The 24,415-nt window shown below is 40.2% G+C and overlaps 3 protein-coding genes across 3 annotated transcripts; 1 reads left to right on the plus strand and 2 right to left on the minus strand.

Annotated features, from left to right (window-relative positions):
• Positions 1 to 302: 302 nt before the first annotated feature.
• cptp (ceramide-1-phosphate transfer protein) lies at positions 303 to 4,921 on the minus strand. The gene is made up of 2 exons (XM_004070897.4): positions 4,541 to 4,921; positions 303 to 1,285 (listed from the first exon to the last, which is right to left on the minus strand). Exons 1-2 carry the CDS (start codon positions 4,672 to 4,674, stop codon positions 763 to 765), a joined length of 657 nt encoding a protein of 218 aa, XP_004070945.1. The 5' UTR covers positions 4,675 to 4,921; the 3' UTR covers positions 303 to 762.
• Positions 4,922 to 5,263: 342 nt separating this feature from the next.
• On the plus strand, positions 5,264 to 20,741 carry ints11 (integrator complex subunit 11). Its single transcript, XM_004070898.4, has 17 exons — positions 5,264 to 5,491; positions 5,728 to 5,825; positions 9,037 to 9,110; positions 9,209 to 9,437; positions 9,549 to 9,647; positions 9,722 to 9,756; positions 12,340 to 12,478; positions 12,582 to 12,646; positions 13,291 to 13,480; positions 13,564 to 13,647; positions 13,721 to 13,810; positions 14,950 to 15,112; positions 15,216 to 15,326; positions 17,253 to 17,314; positions 17,484 to 17,626; positions 18,850 to 18,979; positions 20,457 to 20,741. Exons 1-17 carry the CDS (start codon positions 5,464 to 5,466, stop codon positions 20,514 to 20,516), a joined length of 1,800 nt encoding a protein of 599 aa, XP_004070946.1. The 5' UTR covers positions 5,264 to 5,463; the 3' UTR covers positions 20,517 to 20,741.
• A 47-nt stretch (positions 20,742 to 20,788) lies between these two features.
• LOC101160238 (lysophosphatidic acid receptor 4-like) lies at positions 20,789 to 23,128 on the minus strand. The gene is made up of 2 exons (XM_004070986.3): positions 22,563 to 23,128; positions 20,789 to 22,012 (listed from the first exon to the last, which is right to left on the minus strand). The coding sequence occupies exon 2, from the start codon at positions 21,948 to 21,950 to the stop codon at positions 20,985 to 20,987; it is 966 nt and encodes a 321-aa protein (XP_004071034.1). The 5' UTR covers positions 21,951 to 22,012; positions 22,563 to 23,128; the 3' UTR covers positions 20,789 to 20,984.
• Between the last annotated feature and the right edge of the window lie 1,287 nt (positions 23,129 to 24,415).

A 24,415-nucleotide genomic window follows, 5' to 3' on the forward strand; every position in this document is an offset into this window, starting at 1 on the left:
CGTGTGCTTTCCTCTGGTTTTGCTGGGAAACAGCATCCTAAATAAAATGTAAAATAAATGATTTTCTGGAGGTTTTTAGTCACTAAAATATATCTAATCTGTGTTGACCTTAAACTAGGTTGATTTTGAAGAGTTTATTGGTTAAAATACAAAAATCATTTTTTGGTTGAATGTTCTTTTTTAATACGTGTTGCTGTTAAATTTAACCTAAAATCTTTTCAAAGTCCCCAGAAATTGTAGGTGTGTGTGTGTGTGTGTGTGTGCGGTCACAGTTCAAATTAGCCTTAAAAAAAACAACGGCATTTTTCTATAACTTCAATTTATTTTTATTCATTAGGATTAAAGACAGAAAAAGTAACATTTATTAATGAAATACATTCAAATTTATAAAGAATAACCCTTTATTTACATCATTGTGAGACTGACATTTCTAAAATGTTATCGTTTTACCATTTAAAAACAGATTTTCACTTTCTGAATAAATTACCTCAAATGATTTATCTTCTATTACTACACATCAAATGTCATCAGCTTTCACCTTATGAAGAATACTTTATGCACAGTTTCAAGTCTCATCTGAGAAATTCTAAACCCAAATCAATTTTCAAGGAAAGAATTTAAAAGATAATTTAAAGTTCCGTTAAATGCAGACGAGCTTCAGAGGAGTTTTAGTGGTTTCAAACGGTCCTGCATCAAACAGGAGTAGCAGCAGGCTCCACCGGCCTTTGACGGATGTTTTTGGGATCGGATTCATCGTCCTCTCTATGGGATATCAAGCAAATCGTGTTTTGCATAGAGTTCCTGTGTGATCTGGTACACCTCAGTGACAACCGGCAGCGCCTCCCCGAGCATGGCGACAACCTGATCAGGGGTACCGACGTTCATGACTTCGAAGAATGCCAGCCGCCCCGGCAGCATGCAGAACGCCAGTCCCGCAGCCTTACGGACCACCCAAGGGTGGAATTGGGCCAGAGACTCGTTGTACGACTCTGCACACATGGCGGAAGTCTTTCCGTCCTCCTGGCTGGTGCGCAGGCGCTCCAAAAACAGCTCCAGCCACCTCAGAGCGCGGTGGAGCCTCAGCAGAGTGCGGCAGCCCGACTCTGGGTGGCTGCCCGCCTTCTTCAGGTCCACCAGCTTGTTCTCCAGCTCGTATTTCACCATGGACTGCACGGTGAAATATTCGGAGCCGCTTTCACCGTTCAGAAAGTTTCTCAGGATCTGGATCTTGCTGCTGGCGTCCTTGGAGATGAAGCCGAAGACGTTCCCCAGGCGGTTCAGAAACCTGTAGAGGAGAAACAGACTTGGCTTCAGTTCCTCAGCTGGAAAAGCAAACATATCAGAAACTATTCAACACAGGTCATCATATTTTGTGGAACGTCCAACCCTACATAACTGTCACATGTCACAGAGAAAGAAAGCTTCAAGTTGTCAAAGATGGTGGTCTTAAATTAGGAGTCATCTTCTCCTTAGCATTTAGTCAAGTTCAAAATGGGAATAAATAAAAAACAAACAAAAGAAAATCTGTTTTTAACTGATGTCAGATTTCTTGCCTTAAAAAAAGTCCAAATCCCCCCTTCCACCCCCAATGCCTAACTATGTCTGAACATTCTGTTATCGAGGCATCTCATTGGTCAGTTCATAACTTGAATAACTTTCACCACAGAAAGAAATATTAAAAAATAGGATTAGCACAAACATGTTAAAAAAACTGTATCAGAGCCAGAAGGGTTATTCTAACAAACATGACTGAGCAATAGCTGTTTATTTCTCCATAGGGATCTATGGGATTTTGTTATTTTTGGGACAAGTGGGTACTTCCTGTTTGGAGCACGAGGAGGGAGGGGGTCACTCAGTCCAGTTCATATATACAATCTATGTGACTTGGAGACACTTTGGCTCCACCTTTTTGCCCATTTTAATAAAAGCTGGGGTTCTGTGACATCATGCAGTGGTGTGAGGAAGTTTTTGCCCCTCTTCCAGATTTCTTATTTTTTCCATGTTTTCCACACATAAATTTTTCCTATCATCAAACACATTTAAATAGGAGTCAAAGACAACACAAGCAAAAATAAAATGCAGTTTTTTCAAATGTTTTTTTTAAACATTTTTTTTATTATTGGGGGTGGGGGGGTGGGCTTTATTGCCCCGTGTGAATTGTTGTAATTCACCAATATTGGAGGGTTTCTGAGCATGAACTGCCTTTTTAAGGTCACGCCACAGCATCTCAAAAGGATTCAGGTCAGGACTTTGACTAGGCCACTCCTAAGTCTTCATTTTGTGTTTCCTCAGTCATTCCAAGGTGGATTTGGGGCCATTGTCTTGCTGCAGAGCAAGTGAAAAAGCAAGTTGGTTTCAGGCGAAGGTCACGAACAGATGGCCGGACATTCCCCTTCAGGATTTTCTGGTAGACGGTTGAACTCCTGGTTCCATTTATCACAGCAAGTCTTCCAGGCCCTGAAGCAGCAAAACAGCCCCAGACCATCACACTACCACCTCCATATTTTACTGTTGATATGATGTTTTTCTGAAATCCAGTGTTACTTTTATGCCAGATGTAATGGGATACAGACCTTCCAAAAACTTAAACTTTTGTCTCATCAGACCACAGAATATTATTCCAAAAGTCTTGGGGATCAACAAGATGTCTTTTGCCAAAATGGAGACGAGCCTTAATGTTCTTTTTGCCCAGCAGTGGTTTTCATCTTTTTTCTACTGTGCAGGTCATTTTTACTGGGTGTCTTTCTGATGGTGGAGTCATGAACACTGACCTTAACAGAGTTAAGTGAGGCCTGAAGTTCATTGGATGTTGTTTTGGGACCTTTTTTGACCTCTTGAATGAGTCTTCCCAGCACTCTTGGAGAAATTTTGACTCATATTTAAAAGGTTTTGATGATCGGAAACATTAAAGTGTGGAAAACATGAAAAAAATAAGAAATCTTAAAGAGGGGCAAAAAATTCTTCACACCACTGTAGCTGAGAAAAATAGCAAAAAATGCACAGACAGATGAAAAAAATGAAGAAATAAAAATGATTTAAAATTAACCCTGAACAAGTCAACAGGTCATTAAATATCCACACTTTTAACCTGGGGGCCAGTCATTAGTTAGGGTCTGATGATGTCTTATCCTGCCAACATGGTGATCATCAGACCTCAAGAACAGATTTAAAATTCTCCAACAAATAAATCTTTTCTTTCCTGGAACGCTTTCTTTTAAGCTCATAGGGAAAAAAAACCCCAAGACCAGAGATAAGAGGTTTAAAGGCAACAGAAGAACTCTGCTGTTGTAGAGTCACATTGAATATTGCCTCAAACTAAATATGCAACTGTAAATGTGTGGCTGCTCATAAAAATAATGGTCTGCAAAACCAAAATTTTTTTGATTATTTAGTTACTATCATAGCTTTCATTACATTTTTTATACTTTTTTTTGCAAAGAAAGCAGTTGTTTTTGCAATCTCCAAACATAAAATTTAACTGAAGCTGAAGTCAAATACGGAGGAAAACAACTTTTTATCCAGACTTCAAAATAAAATGCAAATCAACACAGATTTTATTGCTGCAGGAAGACGTCGGCTGTGACGGGCTTGAAGTCAAATCAAACTTACAGAATTCACTGATATTACATGGACTAATTTCAACTGTCTAAAAATATAACAATGTAGGTTTGATTCCAATTATTAAAAGCACTTAAAAAAAAGGGGGTGTTTCTTAGCAACAGATTAACACCTCCTGATCAGACCTCCTCAAACCGCACCAACGCTGTCTTTAGAGTGGGAAAGAGATTTTATGGTTTAAGAACAGACAGCAATACTCCTCACGCAAACAAGAACTTTCAGAGGAATTTGGAGCTTGAAACTCTGTTTTCTCCAAAGCTTAACTTCAAAGAGAATCATGTTTTCACCTTTTGACAAACTGAACCTGTCATTTTGTTCTACAAGAGTATCCACGTCCAGGCTTTAAGAACCACCGCCCTCCGTTAAATCCACTTTTCCTGAAGCAAAAACTCACTTTTTTATTTTTTAGACATTTTGAAATTGAGCTGGCGGGCAAACAATAAAGGAGGTCAGGGGTCAAAAGTGGTCCCTGCACCTGGAGACAGACCCTTGCTCTCCACGCTCAGGATGGGCCATCCACTCAGCATTTAGAGAGAACGGGAAGGAGAAGAAGCTAATGAGGGAAACTGCTCTGGAAGGCCACATGTGCAAGAAGCACCTTGTGGAGTTTAACCAGTTAATCGGGAGGACGGTTAATGCTCGCCCACCTCCTGGGACTTAAGGAGACCAAAACTGACTCCCCAGACCTGAACAGCAGGTTGACTTGGAAAAACAAGTTTGCATTTTGCAAAAGTTCTGGTGCTTTCAAGATCAACACGTTGATTTTGACCAAGACCGTGCCATGATAGAACTTTGACATTTTTTTCAGGGTTCTTAATCCTTAAATTTTTGTTGTTATTTTTTTAAATCAGCTTTAAATGTCAGTGACCGGCCAGCTAAAATATTTGAACCCCCCCCCTCCAAAAATAAGAAACTCACTCACTTGACAAGCCCACTCCATCCAGCCAAGTAATGCTCGAGAATCACCTCCTTAGTGGGTGACAAGCTCAACTTAAAAGCGTCCAGCTCCTCCTTAAAGCAGAAGTTCTGGTTCTCTGATGCGGCGGGCCCAGCCATGATGATCGTGATCTAGTAGGAAGTGCTGTCCACAACAAGCAAACAGCGGAAAACGTGGATGACGTGTGCGCGCGACCGCCACCAGGGAGCTACAGCAGGCCGGAACAAACCGATGACAAATGTCAAAATCGTTCCCTGACACAGGCGAGCAAAGTGAAAGAAAAATGAAGCATCCCTCCTTTTAACTCCGACTATGACAGGTCACTCTTATCCGCCTCTACCGCGCAGACTCAGACCGGCAAATACAGGAAATTCTATTTGTACTTTCAAAATAAACTGATATATCCGTAAAATTTAGCAGCAATAACATTACAAAAGGAGTAAAACTCTTCAGAACAAACTTTGTTTTGCTCATTTCAATGTTTAAGACTATGTTTGGTTACTAACTAACATGCAAAGAACTTTTTTCCATATTGTGAATAAAAGAAATCTAGATAGATGTATCGTATATGTAAGTAGGTTCCTGTTTCAGTTAACTGCTTACATATACATTTCATATTGAGATGTTAAATATATAAAGTAAATCATACAACATTTCAAAAAATGTAATTGACAGGTTTATCTTTTGAAGTACTTTTGACTTCTTTTCGTCGGCTCTTCTTTATTTTGAAAGCGTAAACCGGAAGTTTTGTTTTTGCAGATTAGCTAGTTGCTTCTTTGAAAAACAGTATGAATTGTTATTTGTAAAACCTCAATACTTTAAACATTTGCTTTTCTTTTAGTTATAATTGACCAAAAGGTCGGGAAACGTTGTCGTTTTCGTTCACCGGTTGCTCCGGTTAAGACAACATGCCTGAAATTAAAGTAACTCCTCTGGGTAAGTCCAGCAGGTTCGGTTAGCATGCTAGCACGTCATTCAGACAAATGTCTTTAAAATGAAAGTTGTAGTTCTTAGTGGAGTTTTAGAAACCAAAGCAAACAATGTGTGTTTTTGTCGGACCACGCAAACTGTTGTGTGTTAGCTCCGTCCTACGTGTTGCTAAACGGACAAAGCTGCTCATATAACCATGAGTTTGTGTGTGGATTTATTGAGCGCGTGCGTGTTCCTCCAAGGTGCTGGACAGGATGTGGGCCGCAGCTGCATCCTCGTCTCCATCGGAGGCAAAAACATCATGCTGGACTGTGGAATGCACATGGGATACAACGACGACGTGAGTGAACGACGTTACCATGGCAACAGCAGGCCCCTGTCGTAAAGCGCTTATAGGTTGAGAGAGCTGGTACTCACCGTTTATGGGGACAGATGGAAGAGTCTCCGGTCTGATGTGAAGCAGAGGCCGGACTGAATGAGTGAAATTGTAAAAAATAATTAAACGAATACACAGAGTTGAGGATTTAGCTACCGTGGACCAGGAAGAATCTTCCAAAGGATGAAGTGAGATGAAACGACAAACCCATGGAGGAACAGGACTCAGTCTAGGAAGGATGACAGTGACGTGTTTTTTTCTTTTCTTCTTTTTTTACGAGGTTGCATCAAGTTTAAAATCACTTACAAAATACTTTTTACGCAGCTCACTGTACAAAGTGTTCAACAAATAAAAAATGAAACTATAGTCACCAGTCGAGGTACCAATCTAACTATTTCAGTATACCGCGTACTGTATTCATTTAAATGTGTTAAAAATAAAAGAGAGAGAACTGGTGTGCTGCGAGAGTTGGCTTATAGAGCAGAGCAAAAGGCACTGGGATGGTTTGGACATGTTGAAAGAGCGTTGGTGAAAAAGGTGTACGAATCTGATGTGAGTGGAGTGAGAATGAGAGGAAGACCGCGAATGGGATGGACAGAGGGTGTAAAAAGAGCGCTAAATGCAAGAGGGATGACTGTGGTGCAGGGGAGAGAGGCTGCTCAGGACAGGGATGGGTGGAGAGAGTTTGTGTATGAATGAATGGATGGGTGGGGTAGAGGTCTGGTCTTGGTATGAAGCGGCAAGGGGAAACCAGCCTTGGCTGAGGCCCTGCTGTGGAGGTGCCCACACTGGGCTGTGCAGCTGACCCTGGTGCAGTGTGGTGTGGCTTAGGCCAGGCCTTAGACCAGTCACACACACACACACACACACTGAAGGAGGAGGGTTTGGGGAAGAGAAGGAGGGAGTTAAGAATGTGTGCCCTGTCTAGGCTACCCCACTTTGGTGGGACACAGCCTGGGTATATAGATATAGTCATTAAATGTTTTTAAAGTCCGACTCCAGTCATTTTTTGATCTGTTGTAAAAGCGTCCCCAGTGATCTTTTAATCAAGAATATGCTGGTTTTAGCCAAAATAAAAAAAATAAAAAACGGTGTCGTTTTCTAAGACATAGTTTCTGAAGAGCGGCAATAGTTCATCAAAATTAGCCTCTGAGTTCTGGGCAGGACTGTTGGTGTGGAGTTGCCCCGCCCTCACTTTCTTATCATCTTTTTGTTTACACTTTCTCCCACTCTCAGTGGCGGTTTTTGATATGGGCAATGTGGGCGGTCGCCCAGGGCGGCACTTCGTGGGGGGCGGCATTTGGCGTGCCCGATGCGTGCGTTACGCTTGCAGCTTTTAATTTGAAATTGCTTCAGCTGCCGACACTCAACACTTTTATTTTGATACATCAGACTGTTAAGAATGTCTTCATCCTATTTGATCTTCACACTTATGGTGCAAAAAAAAAAAAAAAAAAAAAAAAAAGATGAAATAACTCAGAGTGAAACAACGTAAAACAGGCACATGAAAAGGAATTGGGCAGAACAAACACCCATGCTCAACCAAATTTCGACAAAAGCAGGCAATGGGGATTATTTCCCACAATTCCTTGCTCTGACACGGCAGACCCGACACGCACGTGACCACCGCCTTCTGCTGCAAGACATTTGCGGCCACACCTCTTTGCGGCAGTCTTTGGAACATAAGTCAAAAAACTCGAGAGGGGGGCGCAACTCACCGGTGGCTGAATCACACTAACAGGTGATTGGGAGTCTTTTTCTATCTGACAATCAACTCTGAGCCGCAGCTGCGCCTCCCGTCATAGAGACGGAGCCGCGTGTGTCAGAGGGAAGGGGAGGGGGGGGGGGGGGGGGGGGATGAGCGCAGACCATTTTTTATGGACTGAGGTTTTTTGGAGGATTTCTACTGTTGGTGTTGCACAAAATTAGGGAAATGCCAAATATTTTTTGAATAATCCCACTGATGAGTTCTATGATTTATTCTTTAATGTTTTATAAGACCTAAACATATTAATCACAATAAGTTTTATTTTTTAGATCTAATCCCTCTGATATGTTTCACAAAGACACACACAGGACGTCACACATTAAGAAATTATTGCTAAAAATGGAGCAGGAGTCCAGCTCTAAAAAAATGCTCTAAAAAATGATGAAAGAGCAAAAAAAAACGGAATTATTTGATTTGTAATTTCTTATTAATATTTCCAGGCTTTCATTGTTTTGTTCAGAAGCATGTTCATATTTGTATAATTTTGACAGAATATATTTCTATGGAGAGCAAAATATTACAAGTTATTTAAGGTTTAACTTGTGTTCCTGTTTTTATTCATATTTATGTTCAAAAAGTTCAGTTTGAAAGGTTTAAAAGTTTAGCTTTAGTGTGTTCAGTAAATGTTTATCTTCTTCGGCCCAAAACCTTAAGCGTGTTTTTAACTTAGGCCCCCTGTGTGACTGAGTTTGACCCCCGCTGTAATACGAGTCTAGAAAAGTCATGCATTTTTTTGTAAAATGGCTAAATAGAATATAAGGAACACAACAGGATGTTGTTGTCAAATTTTGTATGTGTGCGGAGGGGGAGGGGGGCGCTGGTGGGGTTACTCGCCCAGGGAGTAAGTCAGTGTAGAACCGCCACTGCCCACTATCTTACATCCCCTCACAACCCCAACTTAACATTACCGGTACAACAAAAAATGGCAATATTGGAGCCATCAGCCGTACAGTTTTGATCCAGATTCCAGCTCAGATGAGGAAAACAAAGACATACGTGGATCTATTTGTCTACAAATAAAAAAAAAACTGAAACTTTTTTCTGAAATGCAAATATAAAAAAACCCCTAACAAATCTCTCAAAGGAGTTTTTCTAAGCTACACTTTAAAAAAAAAAAAAAACTACGATTAAATTTATCTACCCTGAAAACAATGTTTCCTATAGCAAAGACAAAAATCATGTCTATATTTCGACACTTTTTTTCTTTCTCTCAATGAACATAATAACATAAAAAAAAGGTTTATGTAAATAAGTAGTTAATTTAAAAAAAAGAATGCTGTGATTAATAATTTGTTTACATGACATTTTATTTAACTAACTGCATCAACAACTTTCTCAAAGTTCACATTTTAATAATACATTTCACTTTGTATATGCTGTAAGTTAAACTGTGTTTCACTGTTTCAGAGACGTTTTCCAGACTTCTCTTACGTAACCCAAAACGGCCGTCTGACCGACTTTTTGGACTGTGTGATCATCAGGTCTGTTGTCTGCGTTTCATCTAGTTGCAAAACTTTATTTAAAGTAATAAAAAAGACATCAGTAAAGTTGTAAACCAAGGTTTTTGTTCTGTTTTCAGTCATTTCCACCTGGACCACTGTGGCGCTCTGCCTTACATGAGCGAGATGGTGGGCTACGACGGGCCCATCTACATGACCCATCCCACCAAAGCCATTTGTCCAATTCTGCTGGAGGATTTCCGAAAGATCACCGTGGACAAGAAGGGGGAAACAAACTTTTTTACCTCGCAAATGATCAAGGACTGCATGAAAAAAGTGGTTCCTTTGAACCTCCACCAAACGGTTCAGGTGCCTGTCTGACGCTGAGCTGGACGCGTCGCTCCCGTCACGTGTTCCTCTGAGCCAGCTGCTCGTCTCTTTTGATGGCAAATCAAGCTGTTTCTGTTTGGCTGCTGGCAGGTGGATGATGAGCTGGAGATCAAGGCTTACTATGCAGGCCATGTCCTGGGAGCCGCCATGGTGTACATCAAAGTGGGATCGGAGTCTGTGGTCTACACCGTGAGTGTAAACAAGTCTGAGCTGTGTTCAAACGAAGCCAATGCCGACTCAAATAAAGTCTCCTTTCATTTTAGGGAGACTATAATATGACACCAGACAGACATTTGGGGTAAGGGACCTTCACTTTATTCCCTCCTTATCTTTTTTGGCTTTTTAGCTAAACTAACACCTTTACAAACCAAAAATACACTCACTTTCTCCAGTCTTTTCACCACTCTTCTTTATTTAATAGAATTACATTTTTTGAAAAGCATTAACTTAGGTTTTCTCAAAGCACAAAACTATAAACATAGCACACCAAACCCTTCTGAGTTCATTAAAGCTGTTTTTTTCCTCCCAAATCCCTTCTCAGTGTTTTAATAATCGTAATATGAAGTGAAGAATAGATTACCGGTATATTAAAATATTTTGGGTGAAAATTCCTCTACTGAGCATTTGAGTTTCCGTAGAAGGCAGAATCTCTGAAGTTAATCATCTTCCATTTATATGTAATTACCGCTTGGAGTTTGAGAGGATAGAAAAGGGACAAAAACACAAAAAACATGAACAAAGCCTGAGTCACAAGCACCTGTATGGGTCGTAGGGTCGTAGAAAAGAGCGTCCAGAGCTCAAGAGGAGTGCAGGCCTGACTAGCAGTCCCTTTGAGGCTTGTATGGCCACTTCAAGAAATGGAACATACCATTTTTGTGCGTGTGTTAGGTGTATTGTGAAATACTTGTAAGGCTAATGTGAGTTGCACATACTTATGGCGTCTGGATGATGCTGTCATACCATGGCCTCACTCCACGCTTTAGTTGTCAGTAAGGTGTGAATACCGGTTCCTCGCTGAGCCCGCAGGGAACGGAGCGTGCAGGCGATGCGTAAGTGCTCGTAAGATGTCCACACACACTGTGGTCTGATTGCCTGATTCCCTCATTTCTAACAGTCAGGCTGAGTCCAAGGAGCATGCAATGGATGCACACTTATCACTTGAAACGGCACCTTGTGCATTGCACAGGGTTTGGGGGGGGGGTTGAAAAAATAAAAAATCCGTACGACATGTCTGCGTCTCACCTTTCACCCTTCCTTAATGTGGTGTGAGTGTTTGCGAAAGCCTGTCGCCTACAGCATATCAGGAGAAAAAAGGTTCATGAAGGGTTTCAGTCTAATTAGGGTTACTGAGCGGTCTACGACCTCGATATATCATGTTGACCACCTGCATATAGGTTTGCCCATTTTTCGCCACAGGCAGCCCATATCCACCCGTCAGGGCAGTTTGGACTAAAACTTAACTTACTAGCTGTAGTAGTGATTGAACATCTGATAATCTGCTGAAGATCTGTGATAGGGCAGAAAACGCAAGTTAATCCTTGCAACAATTAGAAAAAAGATACTGAGCATCAAATCTCTCAAACATCTGTTATACCACAAAAGAGACATATTAGTATCTGCAACAATGAAAGAGCAGGAAAGAGATGCATGAACTTGAAAACACTGGAACATCTCTTTTAAAACAGAGGAACCCTGAACCCCAGGTTTGTCTTTTGGTAGGAAAGCAGGTGAAGAAAACAGGAGACCTGCGTAAATCGTCTTTCACAACCCTAATTATTGAATCTTTTGTTTTACAGGGTAGCTCAAGATATTTTTAGCAAACATATTTATTTTTAGAGTACTTGAGAACATTGATTTTTGTTCAGTCTTTGCCAAACCTTGTAAAGGCCATATTTTTGATGATACGGTCCAACTTACAGCATATGCCTTTGTGGAAGAAAATGTCTAAAGCAAAAGTTTTGTTGTTGTTGTTGTTGTTGCTACAACTACTATTTGGTTGAGTTTGTGTGAACATTGGTGGCATTTGAGAAACTTTAAGCTTTATGCCTAGAAAAGTAAACTGCATCCACTGCTTTTACCTGGTAAAAAGAAAAGATCAAGGAGAAATAAATGAAAACATCCTTGTAGCGCTTTGATAAACCTGTGTCTCCTCTTTTACTTGATTCCCCCATTAAAGATACTCAAACTTTAATCTGTTAATTGTAAATAAATGTTGTAAAAATGAAAAGATTCACAGCATACCTCTTTTATTTTGAAACCTGAACTCGGTAAACCAAGGGGTTGTCCCTAATTGCAGCCAGATTACAATATTTAGAAGAAAACTGGCGTGTTTCAGTCCTGCTGATGATAATCTGTGTGGATATCCTATTGAATTTCCCCAGAAACTCCTAAAACACTCATATTCCATTCAAGGGTAATATCGTGAAATTCAGGACTGTCCTTGTCTCAGTGACACACAGGAGGGACAGAATTAGCCCGACTGACTTTTAGCATTAAGAGTAGTTAGCTGCTAATCGATGACTTTATTTCTCTTTACTCTAATTCAGAAATTTGATGAGATTTTTCTTTACAAAAGTGACCTAGACCTGAAATGGAAATACTGTACAGAAAAGGAAGGCTTGAGTTGATTTGCTTTAAACTGCACTCTATTTATTTGTTTAGAACGTTTTAAGCCATTTTTCATGTTTAAATTATTTATTTGGGCAATCCACTACAGAATTTCTTTTAGATCTTTTTCAAATTTAAAGCAGCAGATTAAATTAATTTTTTATTTTAGTATCTTTTTTTGTTCTTATCGCTATTTTCCAGCGAAAAAAACTATTTCAAAATCCCCTAATTGAACACCCAAATGCTACTTTACCCCCCCGCTGTCCGTCTGCAGTGCCGCGTGGATTGATAAATGCCGCCCAGACATCCTGATCTCCGAGTCCACATACGCCACCACCATCCGTGATTCAAAGAGGTGCAGAGAGAGGGATTTCCTGAAAAAGGTGCACGAAAGCATCGAAAGAGGAGGAAAGGTAAGCATGTCTGATTTTAATTCCTTTGTCTGTAAGGTGAAAATAACTTTTTTCCCCCCTTTCCTTGCCTTTTAACACGCCTGTGGTCTTCTGAATCCTGCAGGTTCTCATTCCAGTTTTCGCTCTTGGACGAGCACAAGAACTCTGCATCCTCCTGGAGACCTTTTGGTAGGCCTGCACAATATACCGCAAATTTATCGTTATCGCAATATCCAGCTCTGCAATAGGCATATCGCAAAAGACTGTGAATATCGCAATAAATTGTAAACCCAAAATGTGTTAAAACAATCTTATGGCAGCTTGACGCATTTAACAAATCAAATAAATCCCTTTATGCTTTGACCAATCAGATGGACGCCTTCCCATTGTTTACCAATCAGATGGAGGCCTATTATGTTAGATGTTTGTAACCTATGTCGATGAGGGTCATTTGGAGTGTAATTTTAAACTGTTGCAATGAAATGGGAATGATGTTTTTGGCATTTTTCTATTTTTTTATATACCGCAAATTATATCGTTATCGCAATATTAATCTCTAATATCGCATATCGCAAGTTTTCCTCATATCGTGCAGCCTTACCTTTTGGTATTTTGTTCTATTAAATGTATCAATTTACTTGAGAAACTCAGAGATTCTGTAGTATTTCTTTCTTTAAGAACATCTCTGGCAAAGCTGCAAACGAGACCTGAAATATTATTTCAAACATCTGCCTCATTACTGCTGATGGTTGAATGACTTAAATCCTCTCTACTGTAATTGCTTCTTGATTGTTATTTCTGGCTCACTAGTAATTTAATCCTCTCCTGCACAGGGAGAGAATGAACCTAAAAGCTCCAATTTACTTCTCGACTGGAATGACAGAGAAGGCAAACCACTACTATAAGCTCTTCATAACGTGGACCAACCAGAAGATCCGGAAAACCTTTGTGCAGAGGAATATGTTTGAGTTTAAGCACATCAAGGCCTTTGATCGCTCCTACGCGGATAATCCCGGACCAATGGTGAGTTCCTTCCTGTTTCCGGATTACAATTTGTCATTCTGTAATATCAAACGACGGCAAAGCTGGAGATGATGGCTTTTCAGGTGGTTTTCGCCACGCCGGGTATGCTGCACGCTGGCCAGTCTCTGCAGATTTTCAAGAAATGGGCAGGCAATGAGAAGAACATGGTAAATCTTGAGACAAATAAAAAGAATGCAATAAATTTCACATAGAAAGACATCAAACAATGTTTTTTTTCAGGTAATCATGCCAGGCTATTGTGTCCAAGGAACTATAGGTCACAAGATCCTCAATGGACAAAGGAAGCTGGAGATGGAGGGAAGAGCAACGGTAAGGACTTTCACAAGGTTCATCCTGTTATTACAGTTCTCCAACTCTAGGGGGAGCCACAGCAGTTTCATTCCTTTTACAGGTCATATTTTAGTTTTTGGTTAGAAATTTAGGAAAATTATAGTTTATCTTTTTCTTGCTTTTACCTTAAATTCACAAAGGAGAATTGATCTAAACCAAAATAAATGTTTAAACCATTTACATGAATAAAAAAACCAACACTTTTCAAGTTTCAATTTTAATAATATTTTGAATATATATTTCCTTTAGAAAATTGATGCATTTCTGTTGTACAGGTTTTTTTGAGATGCATGTTTTGCAAATTTTCACCAAAATTAAGCCAACTTTAATGATAAAGCATCTCCACACAACCGCAATTTAAAAAGATGCTGTGCAATTGAATACTGTTTAAATAAGTAAATAAAACATGATGAAATAACTAAATGTAGACACGATTAAACTCGTTCTGTGAAAAAAACATGTGGCTGGGAACCACAGATTCCAGAGAGCTCACTGTAAAGGGCAAAGTTGAAAAATTGCTGCAGATTTGTCGGCTGCACAACAATGATGCCAATGTCCCGTTCCACCACATCCCAAAGACGCTCTATTGGGTTAAGAGCCCGTCTGGCATCAACAACCATGCCACGTTAAAGTCACTTCAATCACCTAGATTCCTGTCAGCAACCCAAAGCCTAAATGAATTGGGTTGCTGCAATGTGATTGGCTGATAAGAAATTTGCAATAACGAGCAGTTGAACAGGTGTGCCTAATAAAGTAGCTTGTGAGTGTATAAAAACAATGCAGTTGGAAAAAGCAGGAGAGTATGTAAACAAATGGATGATGGGAAGGGGGCGGGCCTACTCCACATCAACGTTCCCGCCCACAATTCAGAGGCAAATTTTTAATGAACTCCTGCCGCTCTGCAGAAACTATGTCCTAGAAATCGACACAGGTTTTTAGATTTAGGCCAAAAACAGCATAATCATGACTAAAAGAACACTAGGAACACTTTTGTAATAGATTAAAAGAGGATCGGTGTGGGACTTGGATGTCCCTGAATTGATCAGTAGTGGAGGAGTCAAATGAGCGGATGTTGAGCTGTCTGCTCTAAACTAAGCAATAATGTGTTTCTGCTGCAGTTGGACGTGAAGCTGCAGGTGGAATACATGTCCTTCAGCGCTCACGCTGACGCGAAAGGCATCATGCAGCTCATCCGCATGGCTGAGCCTCGAAACATGCTGCTCGTGCACGGAGAGGCGGCCAAAATGGAGTTTCTGAAGGGCAAGATCGAGCAGGAGTTCAGTGAGTGCGGCTCAGATCCAGCGGGGCTGTTTACGAGAAGAAAGAGAATACTGACGGCTGTGGTTAGAGTTTCTGAGCTTCCTCGCCTGTTTTTAAACTGCAGGCATAGACTGCTACATGCCAGCCAACGGCGAGACGGTGACGGTGAAGACAAACCCCAGCGTTCCCGTGGACATGTCCGTCAACCTGCTGAAGAGGGAGATGGCTCTCGGAGGTACCGCTCGCCTACACAGAACATTTCTGTCACAAGAACCTAAAATTCTCATCAGCTGGAATTTCCTCCTGCCTCGAAACAGACTTATTTCACTCAGACTCAGATCTGCGATGACACTGATAAGACAATAAGAGAAGAGTAAAAACTAGTGTTTTGAGGCCACAAAAGCAACAGTTTCAGAAATATGAGCCAAAGTTGAACATTGGATGATTCTAGTGCTCAATTTTGCTTCAAAAATTAAATACACTTTTATAAACTTATTTCTATTTAAGAAGTTAAAAAAATCCATAAATATTATTAATAGTTAATATTTAAATTTACATCCACAACATTAAAAATAATTTTTACAATATCATTAATAAAAATGAGATCAGTTGAGCGTCTACAGCCTAATCACTACCAGAAAGCGATATTTTACCCTGGAGTTTTTTTTAAGGCAATTACAATTACACAACCTTGATAGGTTCCAAACACTTTTAATATTTTAATGTGAACACAGTATAATAACAAATATCTCACTTCTTGTCCTTAACTTTGTCCTGAAATGAAATTCACACGAGAGAGAATTTCTTGAGAGATTTTTGTTCAAAAAAATGTTATTTTCTCCACTAAGTCTTTGTTTTACAACAGAGTATTAGGGCCACCATAAAAATACACATTTACGAGAATAAAGTTGTAAAATTATGAGAAAAAGTTGTAATTTTACAAGAACAAAGTTATTATGAGAAAACAAGTTCAAAATTTTACTAAAACAAAATTGTTATATTGAAAAAAAAGTTGGAATTTTAAGAGAATAAAGTCATAAAATTAGGAGAAAAAAATTATAATTTTATGAGAATAAACTCGTAAAATTAGCTGAAAAAGTCAACATTTTATGAGAATAAACTTATGAGCATTGAGCGTTGCACTGGTTGCACAGGTGTGCCTAACTTTATTTCACAGGTGCACCAGCACAGAGGTTTGGTACACCCACCTTCTCCACTACATTGCATTTAAAAAGTCGATATTGATTCATTTTGAGTGCATTCAGCACTTTTTCATGGTTACTTTCCTTTTTAATCGCTGTCAATATCGGCATTCAGACTGAAAAATGATTAACTTATTAACTGGTAAACAAAAGGCCATTTATTTGAAACAAAGTTCTACAAAAATGATAAATTACATGAAGAAGCTGGTGTTTAAAGACGCACTCCAATGAAATTCATACATTTTGAAAAGCTCAGACAAAAGAAATTGGGTGAACCGACGTCTCCCTGCTCTGCTCCATTCTGATGCATCTTACAGATAAATAGATCCATGAACGTCTTTGTTTTCCTCGTCTGATCTGCTACTCGATCAAAACTGATATTGCTCGCTATTTTTGTTGCACCAGTTGGATTGGGTTTGGGAGGGGCTGTAAACAGTCTAGCTTAAGTTTCTATGTTAAAGAATTTAAAACGGACTTTTTTTCATCCGCTCCAACTGCAGCCAGCACCGGGCGTGTGTGCATGGACCCAAACTGACCGATTCTCACAAACAAAACATTCTTATTCTAGGTGTGTTACATCTGCACACACATAGCACTTTCTGACTTGCTCTCAGAAAAGTGCTATAGAAATAAAGATTCTATTCTATTCTATTCTACACACATACAGGACTGAGACTTTCAGAGTCGCGGAGATTACTGGTAAGCTTTTTTTCCACAGAACGGACCGTTGCGACCATTGATTTTAATTTTAGGTTCACCATCTGAAAAATCCAGTATAGAGCCCTGACTCATTTAAATCTCTATTTTAAGATTTCTCTATTTTCTACAATAAACCTAATTGCAATGAACCGAATAAATCCTCCTGAACTGTACATTTACTTTACAACATAAAGGATTGTGTTATTTTAGCACAACATAACATCAGAGCACATATAACTAACATTGTTGCTGTGTTGCAGGACCCTTGCCTGATCCAAAGAAGCCCCGCAGCATGCATGGAACGCTGATCATGAAGGAAAGCGTGAGTTTTGCTGAATCATTCTTTCTGTTCAATCAGAACCATCTCCTTTTGTCTGATTTGTTTTTTCTTCCATTTAAAGCTACTAAAACATTGCAGAGTTTTGGCGTTTCTCCCTGATAACTAACTTGTGTTGTGTTGTTTCGGTCTGCTGGTGGTTCCTGGAGCGCAGAGTCTGAAGCTGGTCTCATCGGAGCAGGCGCTGAAGGAGCTAGGCCTCAACGAGCATCAGCTACGTTTCACCTGCCGGGTGCCGCTTCAGGACCCGCACAGCGACTCCGAAACACTCCACAGAATCTACACACACCTGAAAAGGTGAGGGGACACCCTCTTCATCAGCATCACTTTATCTGCACTACTTTGCATTTGACCAACTTTGACATTTTTGTTGTACAAGTGCATCCAGTCTTGTTCCAACTAAGAAGAATTAGAAAACAAGTTTTAGAGAAGTCCAACCTTCCAATGGGATGATAATTTGGTTAACCCTTAAACAGCAAAGATGGTGGCACCTAAATAACGCACTTTTCTACAAACTGTAACCATTTAACACCCTCAACGTGAATCAGCGGATTCTTACGCTTAGAAAATCGTCTTTGCCCCGTCATGCAACACATTCCTTACGTAAAGTATTGCATAGCCACTTTTCTTCGCAACAGGATTTCTATACAAATATGTCTAAATGTGTAAACCGTGTTAATTCAGAATTGAATCAAGTGGGTCAAAAGAACTGAAAAAAATTGAATAGATCCAGAACTGGATTCTGGAAATTATTGGAGATACCCAGCTTTATTTGATTATCATGCAAGAAATACAAAAAGCTGGAAATCTTCACCTTCACCCGGGCATTTATGTCTGAGTCACACTGGTGGGAGTTTTGGCTAAAGACGTCCTGGATCCGTTTTAGGTCAGTGGATCGAATTGAATAGGATCTTTCAGAATGAACCGATATCGACTATGAATCGTATCTTCAACCACAGATAAGAATCTAATCATTGTTAAAATGAATCGTGACACCCATCTTAATTGCATCAAGGGTTGAAGAGTTATGGTAGTCAAAAGAATGTAAACGCTGGAGATGTTTCCCCACCTGGTTCCAAAGAAAATCCTGGAGAGTTCTAAGTTACAGCCAGCAAACCTGTCCTTCCTGAGGCTCACTGAAAATGTCTAATGGAAGAGGAAAAAAACGTTTTGGTCCTGAAAAACCTGAGAACTGGAAGCTGTTTTAATCAGGAATAAGTGAAGACAAGCTGCCAGAAGCAGTTGTGAAGCTTTGCATGGAATCTGCTGCACATCAGTCCTAAAGACACTCTCCAATTTGGAATAAATAGTTTTCCCTGGAGTCATCAAAAGCAGCATTTGGGTTGTATGTCCAAAGAAAAACACAGAAAAGGAAAGCATTAGCCATTTATAGCAGCTGATTTTGTTCCTTTTTTAATTTCTTGAGCTTAAAATTCTTACATTTTAGCTGTGAATGTAATTTAGAGTCTGGTTGGAAAAAGTTTGTTTGCAGAATAACATTCTGTAATCGTTTCCCTCAGCCTGTTAAAAGGTTACACCATCCAGCACCTCCCTGACGGCACGGTCATGGTGGAGTCCATCGTCATTAAAGTCTCCTCATCCGCCGAAGACGCAAACGCCAAAATCCTGCTGCTTTCCTGGAGTTATCAGGTACCTGAACATCAGCCGTTTACCGTAACCATCTCATTTGATTTACTCTGTTTCTTTCAGTGAAGCAACATAAAAAGAAAAAAGTTGATTCATGTATGAAAAAAGTTCAAAAAGTGTCATGATTTAGTTTATAAAGACAAGAAGTCCAGTGGGGGGGTTCCTCTTTGGGATCATTGACTGTAAATGAGAACTGGGCTGAGTAACCCCCCCCTTTTGTTCCAAACAGGAAGAAGTTCCAAAAAGCCAAAATCCCACAGACTTCTGTAGAGAAATAAACAGCTGTTACTCAGTCGTTCTATACCTTTTCTTTTTTTTTACATGTTCTTGCTACTCTTATTTTATTCCACGATATTTCTTTACTGCAAGTTACTCTAGTCATAAACTGGCCAATCAGATGGCTCAATAAACGCACAATGGCGCCTACTGGCCCCCACCTGAAATATTCAAAACAAATGATTGACAACTTCTCCCAAGCTCCCTTTCAGAGGACAGGGGACGTCCAACACGTTGTTGTCGACCCTCAATTAAATAAAACGTTTTATTGACCAGGGTTGACCTGCTGCACATTCTAAACAGTTATGGTTTTCAGCTGGAATGTTTCAGTAATTTATATAAAATTGATGAGAAGTTTTTCTCAGTGATGACACTGTGTATTGGGGAAACAAATTAAACTGAGGGGATGTCCAATCCAATCCAATTCAATTAAATTTTATTTATATGGCCCAATATTACAACAATCGTCGTCCTAATGGGCTTCATACCTTTAATTGTAGAAGAACATGAAATCAGTCGTAGCATTCAATAGGTAATGGTTAAGCTCAACTAAACAGACTAAGCTAAACTGGGCATCCTTCTCGGTAAGGAGATGACGCCGCTTTTCCTGATCGCACAGACTTCCTTTAAGGCAGGTGGCTCTGTCAGAAGCTATAAAACCATTGGTTTGTGTGCAATCTCTGTCACCCACAGTGGAAAGACGACACTTTCTGTGGCTACAAGTGTTCCATGCAGAGCACTGATGGCATGAAAAGCAAACACATACAGGCCTTTGTGTCTTTGAATGTTTTTCCTCTGCTAGCTCTGTGGTTTAACAGTGTTTTTAAATAGCCACTCTAATGAAGATTGTGTTTTTGGTGTTTTTGTTCTGTTCTTGTAGCATGATGGAGGGCATATATACAGAAAGTTACATTAAAATCTGGATTTCTAAGTATTTCTCTATGTATATTTTCTAATGAATTTATTAGGAATGTGGACAAAAAAAAATCAAAAATGTACTTTTGCCAATTCTTCTATCAGTCACATAAACCTCTTTGTCACCTTCAAACAACCCAAAAGTAAAACTGTTGCTATGGAGCTAAAACCAACAAATCAGCTGCTATTTTGAAAGAAATGGTCTGTTGGGAACGCCACTTGTGGTTTTAATTAATGTGTATTTACATTTTTGTATGGGTTTCAAGAAGAACTGCATTTCTCTCACCAGGATGAAGACCTCGGGAGTTTTCTCTCATCGGTGCTGAAAAAGGGACTTCCAAAAATGTGACAAGAAAGTAAACGTCTTGAGTTCTTTTTGTTTTTCTTCTTCTTAAAGGCTACAAACGCCTAACTGGCACCCAAAAACTTGACTTCTTCAATGTAAATAACATCAATCCATTGCTCTTCCTTTGTAAACAAGCTTGTCTCCCTGTATGGGTGGATTAAACAATTTAGAGGCAGAAATTGTTTTATTTTGAAAAGTCACCATTATTAAACGCTTCTTTTTATATTATATCTACTTTTTGATTCCTTTAGAAAGGTTTACAGTGCTGTTCTTACATGATTAATGGTGATGCCCCTCCCCCCCCCGTGATTTTGTGTTTCCATAATTGTGCGAATAGGCGGGACAAACAAGCCTCTCTGACGTGAACTTTGTGTTATCTACCACCTAGTGGTTATTTGATGAACTACCCTTGGTTCCAATAACTTTTATTTTGAAATGTGATTTGATTCAGAAGTCAGTGTTGCTCCCTGGTCATTGCCCCTCACTGATGGTGATGGTGTAGATGCCCCTCCTCCTGCTCACCATCCCCCACAGCCACGTTGTCTTCAAAGCCTTCCAGCTGAAGTGGTTGGTGGTCATGTAGTAGAGGACAGGATCCAGGCACGTGTTGAGGGTGACGAGCGCCATGGTAACCCGCCGCGCGTTGTAGATGGCATTGCGGGCGGAGCAGTTCTGAATGATGTCCATGCGCTGCAGGAGGTGCAGCAGGTAGATCACGTGGTAGGGCAGGAAGCAGAGCACCGTGATGGCCAGGATGGCACTTATGACCTTGATGGCCTTCTGGGCCGTTTTCGTCTTAAACCTTGAAATGCGCCGCGCCGCCAGCGGGTAGCACACCAGGATGACCACGGAGGGCACCAGGGAGCCTAACACCAGGAAGAAGATGCTGTACAGATTCAGACGGTCCCGCCACTCTGTCTTGGTAAAGTTCTCAAAGCAGCTTTGGCCTGAGGACGCGTCTCCATTTTTTAGCGGACCCATGAGGACGAAGACGAGAATGGCCACTCCGCTGACACTCCAGAGCCCCACGCTGACGGCGAGAGAGCAGAAGGGCTGCCGGATCCTCAGGTATGAGTGCGGATGCACAGTGGCGACGTAGCGGTCCACACAGATGCAGGTCATGAAGCCGATGCTCATGTAGATGTTGGCAAAGTACAACGTGCCCGTGAGGAAGCACGCCAGGTTTCCGAACACCCAGTTGTTCTGGTTGAGGTGGTAGTGGATTCGAAAGGGCAGCGTGCAGAGGATCAGGATGTCCGCCACGGCCAGGTTGCTGATGAAGACGCTGAAGGGAGTGCGCGGAGAGACCCTAACCGTGAAGTAAAAGAGCGCCGCCAGGTTCCCTGGAAGACCAATGATGAAGGAGATGATGAAGACTGTGGGGAAGAGGTGATACTGGAACTCAGCCACAGGGTCTGTGCAGTTGGTCACGTTCATCTCCGCAGAGAGTTCTGGTATCCAACCAAGGAAAAGAGATTCTGACCATTAAAATGTGTTCCCTGTGAAGAAGAAAAGTCCAAACAAGTTGTTTTGAGCTCAACTTTATAAAATGAAGCTCAATTTCTTTCATTTTTGTTAACACAACAGAAGAAGAAGAACTGAGAAAACATCTAGAACAATAGCCGGAATGTCTTCAACCTGACAAAGTAAGTCAAAAAAAACAAACATCCTTCTCAGGATCCATCCTTGATGAATGAAAGTCTTCACAGATGAACACAAAATGTTCCAATCATTTGAAACGTGTCATACTTCTTTGGGAAGTAAGAAGACGCTACGTCACTGAGGAATTGACTATAGTCATAATGAAGTGAAACATGATAGAACAGTTATTTGGTTTCTGGTCTGGCTACACTTCTGTTAAAGCAAAAAAAAAAAGTTTTTTTTTTGGCTCCTAATCTAAAGTTTGAGTAAAGAAAATGTCAAGTCGCTCCTCTGATTTTTGGAGTTTTATAAATATATTTTTAAATGCTCTTTAAAGTTCATACGTGTACAAAAGTTGCAAACTAAAGAAGAAAAAGCTTAATCAATACTGAAAAATGGATCCCTTACCCAAATATTAATGAGCTTCTTGTCTAAAGCTGAGATCTGAAGGTCTTCATTGAAGATAGAAAGCGTTATAAATGCTGTTGTTCGTCCAACGACGTGTAAATCTGACACGCTCTTCCTCCTTCAGACGTGGAATTTCCTGTCTCATCGTGAAGCTGTAAAGTGAAACATGGCTCTATTTTTACACTTGATGCAGTTAGCACCCACACGCCACAACACACCAAAGGAGAAAATACATACAGGCACATGTGAAAAGATCAGAAGATTCTGAAGACACTCAGTTTTTTGGCAGCGCATTTGAAAAGTGAAAGCAAGTAGTTTGTGTAGAATTATTACATATATAATAAAATATTTCGACCCTCTTCTCTAGTGGTTTTGATGACGATGGCTTCCAAATGATGAAAATACATCAAATTTTGTATTGAAGTATTGAAATATTGGGGGGAAATTACATCTTGAGGCCACACCCTAATCAGATCACTACAGTCCTAATCCAGTCATTTAAAAAAAATCCATTTTCATAGCCTTCCGAGTGGTCTTTTAAATATGATTATCCCGTTTTTAGCCAAAATCCCAAAACCTATGTCCTTTTCTTGGACATAGTTTCTGCAGAGCAGCAGGAGTTTCGCCTCTAAATTATGGGCAGGACTGTTGGCGTGGAGTAAGCCTTCCCATCATCCCCTTGTTTACATGCTTCCCTGATAGCCCTCTCACAACTTATACAACAAAAATGGTGAGCAATATTGGAATTATATTATTTTTTAAATGGCCTTTTTCCGTCTGCTCTTAATATAAAACGATTTGAATAAAGAAATACTCGGAAATACATCTTTTTGCCCTTTATTTATGTCTATCATTAGAAAAATGCCACAAAACATCACCAAAAACACTATTTTTTGTAGAAGTGGGTTTTAAGAACATTTTTGGAAAGACTTAGTGAATGGCCTTGTGGGTAATATGTTATGTCCTGGACTAATGTTAGGTTGGGCTTGTGAGAGGCTGTAAGCTACTGGGAGAATGTGTAAAAAGAGAACTCTCCTCAATAGGCAGGGAAGGGGGGGATTACTCCATGCATAAAGTCCCACCCATAATTCAGAGGCAAATTTCTAATGAATTGTTGCCGCTCTTCAAAAACTATGTCCTAGAAAACAATACAGGTTTTTTGATTTTGGCTAATAATGTCTGAATCCATAAAAAAACACCAGAAACTCTTTGTAAATAGATAAAAAGATGATTGGAGTGGACCTTTAGAATCAACAAGTTCACCTCAAAACTCACGGCACTGACAGTTTGGGTTAACAATGTCTATTGGTGAGCCTTATATCACCACACAGCTTGCAAGTCTTTGAACTCATTACCAGCATGTCTCCTCCCAGATTTTATGTGATTCAATGATTTTGGGCCTTAACCCTTGTGTGCTATCCTAGGCACTTTAACATTGTGAAGTCATCTAGACCCACTAGACAGTGCACTGAACCTTTTTTCTTCAATGATTTGTGATCTTCACTGGTGTCCATGGATTACATGAAATCCTCTCCACCTTTATCCACCTTTGTCATGGTAGGGAGAACACGTCAATGCTCATCTTGACCCCATAGGATAGCACAAGGGTTAATAATAGTCTGTGCTTTTGATGTGTCACAAAGTTACCAGGGCTCTGCAGGAAGCAGCCACATTGTAGAACCTCGGCTCAGAACCAAACCTGGGGAAGTTACCTACAGCTCTGTGCTTTATTTCACTGGATCTGTGAACAGCTAGGACCCAGTCTGGGCCGGCATAAAACATCTGGCTACAGCTGGGGGGATTTTTATGGTGAATGTCATACTTTTTCATTTCTACATTTAACTTCAAAATAA

This window comes from Oryzias latipes, chromosome 7 (assembly GCF_002234675.1).
Source record: "Oryzias latipes chromosome 7, ASM223467v1".
In the NCBI taxonomy this organism is placed as follows: Eukaryota; Metazoa; Chordata; class Actinopteri; order Beloniformes; family Adrianichthyidae; genus Oryzias; species Oryzias latipes.

Excerpts from the sequence above, each read along its gene's own strand:
- cptp (XM_004070897.4), bottom strand. The coding sequence starts at position 4,674 with ATGGCTGGGCCCGCCGCATCAGAGAACCAGAACTTCTGCTTTAAGGAG. Across the intron at positions 1,286-4,540 it reads GGATGGAGTGGGCTTGTCAA|GTTTCTGAACCGCCTGGGGA; the intron begins GTGAGTGAGTTT and ends TCTCCTCTACAG.
- ints11 (XM_004070898.4), top strand. The coding sequence starts at position 5,464 with ATGCCTGAAATTAAAGTAACTCCTCTGG. Across the intron at positions 12,647-13,290 it reads ATCCTCCTGGAGACCTTTTG|GGAGAGAATGAACCTAAAAG; the intron begins GTAGGCCTGCAC and ends TCTCCTGCACAG. Across the intron at positions 15,327-17,252 it reads GAGGGAGATGGCTCTCGGAG|GACCCTTGCCTGATCCAAAG; the intron begins GTACCGCTCGCC and ends GCTGTGTTGCAG.
- LOC101160238 (XM_004070986.3), bottom strand. The coding sequence starts at position 21,950 with ATGAACGTGACCAACTGCACAGACCCTGTGGCTGAGTTCCAGTATCAC.